Source organism: Myotis brandtii, unplaced genomic scaffold (genome assembly GCF_000412655.1).
Source record: "Myotis brandtii unplaced genomic scaffold, ASM41265v1 scaffold208, whole genome shotgun sequence".
NCBI lineage: Eukaryota > Metazoa > Chordata > Mammalia > Chiroptera > Vespertilionidae > Myotis > Myotis brandtii.
Window position 1 is genome coordinate 1,791,944 of NW_005357764.1, and position 9,812 is coordinate 1,801,755.

Here is a 9,812-nt window from a genome sequence, read left to right on the forward strand (position 1 = left end):
TTTGACTCCAAGTGGACTTTTTATTTCAAGGTGACCATTTAAGGGTTGAGGGAAAGAGACCCAAGTCTGTCTGTCTCCTTGGCTGAGACCCACTTGGATTTCCATACATGTTTCACATAACCACAAGCCCCCACTGGCTAATGTCACAAGAGTTCTGAGTGTTGGGATATAAAGAAAGAATAACAGTGAAAAGGTAGTGGGGTCTGTTTTATAAGGGAGGAGAATAATATTTCCCTCCTCCAAGAACCCTGGGGGTAGCTGGTCTGGTCATCTGACATTTACTGGTATTATTTCTGTTCTGACTCTGCATACTTGTGACTGGAAGGCGCCTGGTTAAGAGTTGGAAATGTGTTTTGCTCTGGTTTAGGGTCTTGCCCTCTTCCAAGAGACCAGCAAGTCTGTGCCAATGTCTGTGTGCTCCCAGAGGACCAGCAAGATGATGCCAGTGTGTGTCCAGCCAACATGGGCCAGAGCCCTGGCCCTGGTGAGGTCTTTCCTAAGGCCCAGGGACTCTGCTCTGTGGTTGCCAACTTCTTCTCTTCAGTGGAGAGGGAGGATGGGGCCTTCCCAAGAGGCCTGAAGGACTGCCCACTCTTGGCAACAAGTCCAGGTACTTGATGGCCTCCAGCCATCTGTTTCACCTGCTTCACCAGGCCCAGTGCTTGGCTGGGAGGCCCTGGGATCTGCTCAGCTCCTGCAGGTGCTCTTCCTGCAGCCTGAGTTGCTGACTCATATAAAAAAGCCTTGGCAGGGGATGGAGAAAGAAGTCTGGCTTGGGTGAGTGATTTAACAGCTTGCCAGGGGTGCTCCAAGGGGGCCACGGCTTTTCCAGGAGGCTGAAGGACAGGCTCTGACACACTGCCTCTCTCCACAGCTCGAGACATCTGCCCCAGACCTTTGCTGGCAAGCCATGAGCTGGACTCCAACACTGGCATCTTCTCATCAGCTTGTGGTGTGGCCTCATGAGGAGAAGCTGCCCGTTCTTTCTGGCGAGAAGTTAGGTCTATAAGATCCATCACCAAAGCAGCTCTGTTTTTTGACTGAGTATTCTGGTCCACGGGCCTCAGTGCTTTTTCTTTAGCTACCAGTGTCTGGACCACAGCTGATAGCACTTTGTCAGGAGGTGGGAATCTCTGGGTCAAAGAAGTATGGGATTTGTCTGGAGACCTGTCTGAAGTCTGGGTTTTGGGGCTGCTGGTGACGAGCAGTCTGTCTGATGGTGGAAGTCTCAGGACAGTAGGGACTGGGGTTTTCTCCAGTGACTGGGGCCTTGGGCTGGCAGCACCTATGGATTTATCCAGCCTTGGGTCAGCTGCCCCTAGAGGTCTTTCCAGTGGTTGGGACCTGACTGAGGGTGAAGAGCTTGGGCCAGTCACTGGAGAGGGTTTGTCAGATAGTTGGGTTCTTGGTCCTCCCACTATAGATGGCCTGTCCAATGACTTCTGGCTGGATACCAAGGACTGGGGTTTGGCCCCTGACCCAGCAAGGGTCCTGACCCTTTCTACAGGCTGGGGCCTGGAGTCAGTTCTGTCAGGAGGTCTTTCAGGCGGTGGTGGCCTCTGACAAGTCCCTGCCAGAGTTTTTTTGGACAGTGACAACGTCTGGTTGGCTTCAGCAGGTGGCTTGTCCAACATCTTGGGCCCCTGAGCAGCTACTCCTGATGATTGTTGCTCTGCCAGGTGAGTGTTTGGGCCTGGAGTCAGTGGTACCGGGGGAGGCACATACTCACGGATCTCCCCAGGTTCCAAAGGGTTGGGCCCACAGGGGTCGTGCTCAGTACAAGACAGACGTCCATCCAGTTTGGAGATGAAGAGCATCCCTTCCCGATGCTGCTTGCAAAAGGAGCTAGGACACATCTCGCAGAAGGAGGCTGCTTCCTTCCCACAGATGTCACACTGATGCCAAGGACACTCCCATTTCCCTGAAACACAGATGTGAAACAAGAGCTTAGGAAAACAAGAGATGGGCGATGGCTCTGGAACCAGGTCAAAGGAGTGATTTCAAACTGCCCTGTTCTACAGATAGCTCATGCTTCCCCAGCGCCAGGATCTCAGCTTCCTCTTCTGTACAACCGCATATAAAAATAACTGCCAGTATCAAGTAGCAACTAAGCATCAACTAAATATACAGGCAGGAGTAATTCCTTATTTCTATTATTTCTATTTCTAGCAAGGAATAAGACCCCAAAGCTCCCCTTACATCAAGCATGTCAAACTCGTGGCCCAAGGATCACATGTGGCCCACAACAAATATTTTTGTGGCCCAGCCAATGTAATAGTATGTTAAGAAATGTTTTAATAAAAATTTCGTAACTTAAATTTTTACAATATCCTTTTATACATAATTATTAATAACGAACTACAACGTTCATTAACGACTGATTACTATAATTGTGTTCCCTTACGCACCTTACGCTCAGGCGCAACATTTCACTCCACTAATACTAGCAGTGAATATTTTAGCAGCTGATTGCCACATCATTAGTCTTATATTGACTTGTTGAGTGTGCGCAACAGGAAATATTTTGCTTTCGGAGAACAAGAAAAATAGGTTTATTTGTGTTACACTTATTATTTTGTGCAGTTATTCAGTGTCTGGTAAGTTAATGTTCAAGAAAAAAACATTAATTTTTATTAAAACGTTCTATTATTTTATGTTAATGATTACTCATTTATTTCAGCCCTTTGTATTCAGCATGTTTCTATTGAAATAAACCTACGTTTCTATGAAAACTGAAGCTTTTTTTTTTTTGCGGCCCACATAAACTTAAACCTTGTTTATTTGGCCTGTGTTAGCCTTTGAGTTTGACATGCTTATCTTAGATAAAATATGAGGATATTACTTTCATATTTTGCAAACTCCTTTTGTCCTATACAGCCTTTAAATATTCTACTCTAGCACAACCGGCCTGGCTCAGTGATTGAGTGTCGACCTATGAACCAGGAGGTCAAGGTTTGATTCCCAGTCAGGGTACATTCTGGCTCAATCCCCAGTGAGGGGCATGCAGGAGGCAGCAGATCAGTGATTCTCATCATTGATGTTTCTATCTCTCTCTCTCCCCCTTCCTCTCTGAAGTCAATAAAAATATATTTTAAAATAAAAAATATTCAACTCTAAGGGGGACATTTCAGCTATTTAAACTCCTGCTTATTTGGTTATTAGTAGGAAGTGGGAGCAGATATACAAATGTGAAAAAAAAAAAAAGAAAGCAGACTTACCTTTGCTCAATTTTAAGTCTTGAAAGTAGCACAAACTTTATCTGTGTTGTCTACACAGAATCAATGGAAAAGACCCAAAGCTAACCTCAGGTGTATTTGTCTCCACTTCATGATAGCCGAGAGTCTCTGTCAAGGACAGTGTTTCTTCCCCAGCTCCTTCCCAATAAACTATGCTGGCTAGACTTTGCTCCTGGCTCATAGGCCAGATCAGTTCTATCACAGCCTGTGCCAGCCCTGGCCATGAGTAATTGATTCTGAAACAATTTCCCATTTCTACTTCCTGGAAGTGTTAGGTCAATGTTATGGCCTGCCCCCAGACTATCTCATTTTCTATTATTTCATTATCCTAGCAACCACATATTGAAGGACAAACTTCTCTCACTCCCACCCCATAGTAACTCCTCTCACTCCCACCCCATAGTTGTTCTTTCTGCAATTCCAGCAAACAGGCCACTAGTGATGTATAATCTTCTCACCTAGAATGGCTTTCCACTGGTTTCTTATCTTTGTAATTTAAAATAGATGGCAGGTCCAAATCCCTAAAATCCGCTAATTCCAAATCACCACCCAAAGGTTAGTGGACTTCTCCAACCACAAATTTCAGGGTACCACATCTGCATAAGCAGTTTTCTCATCTAACTTACACATCTGCATCTCCTTCAGAGGTAACGAGGTCTAAAAGGGTGTCAGTCCACACCTCACTGATTAGAATGATCTAAAGCTCCACTCTGTCTCAACTGCTCTTTCTTTAGACGGAATATGTTTTAGTAAACTTGAGGTCAGATGTGGAGAGCGGCTGCAGCGTTTGGACAGGTTCAAGCCTCGGACTGACGAGAGGGCACAGTCCCCTTGTGGCAAAGCCACATATAAGTCCCAGACTGGAGGGCAAAACCCTCCCAGCACAATTATAGCCAAAGGCTATGGTTGTATATAAGCTTAACCTTATAGTCCGAACCTGTAGTCCTAGGTAGCTGAGGGATGTGGGCTGCGGGAGGTGCAGCAAGTGCTGCCAAAACAAAGCTTGATACGAGTTCAAAAAATTGCAACAACAGGAAAGAAGTAGATTTGGAACTCACAAGAACATTGTAAACATCTTGACTACTCCCTTGTTTTGCTTTGTGTGATCTGACTATAAAATAAAGATTTGGCTTACAGGCTTTGTCACTGTCCTCATCCAGGCGCAATGATCCACCTGGCCCCAACTATATTCTCTTGTCTATTTTCTTTAATCCTTCACCGCCCTCCTCAGGTTCACCACTGGCTGTGCTGGACGCGGTTCAGTCAGAAAACCTGGCTTTCAATCCAGCTCCTACATCTATATGTTCTAATGAGACAAATCATCTCACCAAACTTGATTCTGAGTTTCCTTATCTACATCATGGGAAGGTGAAAAGGTCTCATCTTTATGGGTTGTTAGGATAAAATAACATAACAGAAACATAAATAAAATAAAACACGATACATAGCAAGTGAATTTCTGTTCCCTTCCCTATAACATAGGGTTCTAAGCCTTTGTTATTTACTCCAAGATTAAGAACATGGACCCAAATCCCCTCAATACTATGCATGGGATGCATGGGAAGACCAAAGGGCTTTGAGAATTCTGGCTGAGAACAAGGAACATTCTAAACAGATTTTGGCACCAACCTGCTGGTCGCTTGGTTAGATTGAGACAGTCTGCATGGTAAACTTTTGGGCAGCCTGGCTTCTTACAGGAGACGAGCTGGCCAGCATCCCCACAGCTGAAACACTCATCCTCTCGCTCCTTTGTGATTTCACCCTGGCTCCTTCGCTTCCCCTGTTGCTTCTTCTTGAATTTCTTTGACTTTTCTTCTGTGGCAATGGGTTGATTCTAGAGGTCAGATATTGAGCAGTCAGCATTCTGTCGACACATTAGTTGTATGATCTTGACCAGGTTAACTATTCTCTCTGAGCCTCAGTCTCTCTTATGGAAGAGACAGTCCTTATAGACTGTTGTATATGTAAGAGAAAATGCAGAAAAGGCACCTAACACATCACAGTGTTATAGTAAGGTACCCAGTAAGTGGTTGTATTAATTAACTTTTGTACCAACTACCCCTGCTACCTGAATGAAATTAAAGAGATATGTTCTTTTTGTTGACACACAGGCTGGTGTTAAAGGTCACCTTTTTCTAAGTTTTATTTTTACATTAATTTTATAACTAAGGAAGACTTCTTTGTGTGTTTGTGTGTGCATACACATTTCTTAGTTTATTCAACAAACCTTCACTGAGCACTTAGTATGAGCCATGTGCTTGGAAGACACAAAAAATCTAGTTCATGGTCCTTGGCCTCAACAAGCTATGCATTTTTATTTTTATTTTTTAAATATATTTTATTGATTTTTTACAGAGAGGAAGGGAGAGGAGAGGGATAGAGAGTTAGAAACATCAATCAGCTGCCTCCTGCACACTCCCCACTGGTTATGTGCCCGCAACCAAGGTACATGCCCTTGACCGGAATTGAACCTGGGACCTTTGAGTCCGCAAGCGGATGCTCTATCCACTGAGCCAAACCGGTTACGGCTGCATTTTTATTTAAGTCAAATTACGTCTGTCACTCAAGACAGATCCTAGCACAGCAGGTCTCCTCTGTGCTCCCATTCTTGGTCATCAAACCTGGTGGTTTTCATAAGCTTTTGCTCTTGAATTTCTCTATTACTGATTCATGTGTGAAATGCTACCTTGACCTTAAGGATGCAGAAACTATCATTCCCAGTTCATGTAACATCATTAAATTTGGATTAAACTCAGTTATATTTTAATTTTAATTCACTGGGCATCTGAAGGAACAAGACCATTTAACCAAACCAACTAAACAAAATCCAACATAATATAAAAATAATTCTCCTTAATAAAATAATTACTGGATACTCTTTATCTTCATGTGTAACTGCTCAAACAGATTATTCTCTTTAGTTATGGGTTTCTATACTAATTTGAATTTTTTAGTTCTTAATATTGACTTCATAATCCAAAATCCAATATGGAAATACCCAACTAGAATCACTGTATAATCTACTATGCATCAAAATTAAACATAAATTTTCAGTGTGCTGTTACTTATGAGAGAGATATCTAGAAGTTTCCAGATGTTCAACTATTATGGTCCACCCATTATATAAAAAATTTAACAGTCACTAAAAATGATGATTGAAAAGACTATGTAGCCCTGACCGGTTTGGCTCAGTGGATAGAGCGTCGGCCTGCGGACTCAAGGATCCCGGGTTCGATTCCAGTCAAGGGCATGTACCTTGGTTGCGGGCACATAACCAGTGGGGAGTGTGCAGGAGGCAGCTGATTGATGTTTCTCTCTCATCGATGTTTCTAATTCCCTATCCCTCTCCATTCCTCTCTGTAAAAAATCAATAAAATATATTTAAAAAAAGAAAAAAAAAGAAAAAGAAAAAAGAAAAGACTATGTAACAGCAAGGAGAGTTTTTTATAATATTTAAGAAAAGTAGGTTGCAGACTTATAGACAATTCTTAACAGTTATAGAATTATAATTCAGTTAAAGAGCACATATAAAATACTAGGAACTCACAACAATGTTTATACTTTGTTACAATGATAAGATTAAGGATTTTATGTTTACTGACAGTATTATATAAGTAGCTTATTAGGAAATATGAGTAAGATCAGCTGAGACCAATAAAAATGTGGCAAATAACCCACTTTAAGATTTCCTATCTTAGTTAAAAAGGCATCCCTAGTTATAAGTCAGATTGTTTAAAACACTCCAACAGTACTCAAAGATACTCTCCTGTGTCACCAAACTGATCATCAGAATGCTTACTTAGCAAATTGCCATTGACCAGGACAACTATTCTCTGTCATTATTTCAAAGAGACATCTTAAAATAAAGACTCAGCCCTGCCCTGGATAGGGCGGGAGGACCACACCACTATTCCCGATGCAAATGTTTAGAAGGTACCTTTGGCCTTACACCCAAAAAGCCGCTGCAGTTTGGGGCTCCACATTTGCAAACAGTCTTTCCATTCCCAAGACATTCTAGGTTGTAGTTGAAGGTAAGTTCAGTGCCTGCATAAGAGACCATGAAAAGATTAATATCTATGGTATTAATTACGTTATTTCTGTATTAATTACAAAAAGTATATTGACTTCTAAGAGAAATTATTAATTTTTAAAAGAATAGAAAATTAGCCCAGCTGCCGTGGCTCAGTGGTTGAGTGTTGACTTATGAACCAAGACGTCATGGTTCGATTCCTAGTCAGGCACATGCCTGGGTTGTGGGCTCAATCCCCAGTGGGGGTGTGTGCAGCTGATCAATGATGCTCTCTCATCATTGATGTTTCTATCTCTCTATCCCTCTCCTATCCTCTCTGAAATCAATAAAATACATTTAAAATTAACTACAAATCCCACTATATTAATAAAATATTAATAAATTCTAATCCTGTAACATTATTAATCATCTAATACAACTTAATAAGAGAAAAACTTAAATGGCTTAACAAGTAATATTTAAACTAAGTTATACTATAGAAGTGTTAATACCCCAAGTTGGTTTTCTAAATTTGTTTTCTAACCATTCAGCTCCAAAATACTAGTATATTAATTCATTACCAAAAACAAACAGACAACAACTTACATTGATGTGCCAGGCATTGAGAATGCAGGTATGAAGAAAACCTGTTTGTGCCAAGGTGAGCACCTGGCAGCACTCAAGGGAAAGACATCTCAGTATAGAATAATATGAGAGAACTCTAGACCACAGACCTAAAGTCCTGGCTTTACATCCCACTTACACCATGATCTGAGTGATTTGGGCCCTGACTATATCCATTAAATGGAGAAATAGCAACCTCACACAGGCTTGTTGAGAGAATATGATATAATACACATAGCAATAATTTATAAACCTTTAAAAAGAGATGTACAAATAGATTTTAAGGTAGGAAAAGGCTCCTTTCTGTTGTGCATGTCATCAAAACCAAGAAAGCAAATAAAACACACTCAAACTCCAAACACATTAGCAAAGGCCTAACAAATACAAGAATCTTATATACGTATACCAAGAGGTTGTCTCTGGGCATGGGTAATGGCTTAGATGACCGTCATTCAGTCAAAATTCTCAAATCTTAAATTTCACATTGCAGACTGACTCATCTACCAGTGAGTCTAATCAATACAGTTTTTCATCTAATATTAGAAATAGATTATTTATTTGCAGCTAGCTTTTTAAGCAGCTAGCTTATATTTAGGGGTACAAAATGGTCTGAATACTAAAACCACTGATAGCCCGGTGAAAGGCTCACAATGCAAGGAACCTGCAGGAACTGAGATTGACCAAGGTATCAACAGAGTCATGTTTCCCCTCTCACACCCACTGTGAATTTACTGGACTAAATAATGGGTAATTCTATCACACTATTCTTATTAAACGATTTAAAAGTATATAACTCAATTTTCATAAATTTTATGTGCTTATAATGCAACTCAACGCTATACATAAGTATAAGATAAGCAAGATCCTTGAAATAATCTGCTCATTCAGCATCCACTGTGTAAACATAAGCACATAAGTGGATAAATCAGAATGTATCAGTGCACATAAAGGAAAGTTTATAACATTCTAGAAGAGTCCAACGTACAATAATCCTTAAGAGGTCTGAACTCATTGGGGATGGTGAAGGGAGTATATCACACACATGGGAGGCAGAAAATAAGAGGTATGTGAAGAGCTCAAGAAGTTGGATGAGTAAGGAGAAGAGCAGGCTGAAAAATTCTAATTCCATTTGCCAAGGCTGCAGTTCCTACAGGCACTCTGCATGGCACTCAGCACATTCTGTCTCATTTTCCCATCACACCCATACAGACTGGAAGTCAAGTGAGGACAAGAAAATCTATGAATTGCTACACACGCTACCTGAGCTGATACAGGAGAAGAGAGAAGAGGAAATTTGTAGCTAGATATGGCAGAGGAAACCATCCCACTGGAGACTAAAGTTCTGAGTACAAATGTGGTAGAGAAAGCAGTCAGGTCAGATATAAGAACTAAAGTCATATAAGTGAGTAACATCCGAGTAATTAATACAGAGGAACCATACCCACCCTCCCCCATCCTGGGGTGGTTAGAGAGAAAAATGAAGAAAAGAATGAGAGAGGAGTGAAACCCAAAAATCCAAGTAACATAGGTATGATACCACATACTTTATAGCACCTTTGCAAAGATTATATTAGGTAACATGCTTGGAACAGTATCTGGCATCTGATAAATGGTAGCTGTTATTGTATTCACTTTATAATTCCAGTTACAAAGTAGCAATTTATCCAATTTATTCTGAAGCCATCTATTCAAAAAATTGATACAAGTCATCATTTTAAAAAGCAGCATCACAGAGCAGAGCACAGTGCACAGTGACAACTGAGTTTTGTTACCTTCCTCAGTTAATACTTTAAGTGTGCAACACAGGAGAAAAGAACTAATGGCTGAGTTTTTGAAATATGAAAATTGTCAGAACATTTAAAATTCTGAAAAGCCAAAACAACTCCTAGGCAGTGTATTTAAATTATAGAGAAAAGGATATTTGGGTTTTTGTGTTTTTTTTG

The 9,812-nt window shown here is 41.0% G+C and overlaps 1 protein-coding gene across 3 annotated transcripts in view; it reads right to left on the minus strand.

Annotated features, from left to right (window-relative positions):
* The window catches only part of NSD1 (nuclear receptor binding SET domain protein 1), a 133,510-nt gene continuing 123,698 nt past the window's right edge, over nt 1-9,812 (minus strand). For all 3 annotated transcript variants that reach the window (XM_005865499.2, XM_005865500.2, XM_014539065.1), the window contains 3 exons: nt 7,174-7,280; nt 4,866-5,070; nt 1-1,921 (listed from right to left, as the gene is read on the minus strand). In XM_005865499.2, the coding sequence (XP_005865561.1) occupies nt 288-1,921; nt 4,866-5,070; nt 7,174-7,280 (1,946 nt within the window). In that variant the 3' untranslated portion in view covers nt 1-287. The remainder of the gene's footprint in view (nt 1,922-4,865; nt 5,071-7,173; nt 7,281-9,812) is intronic.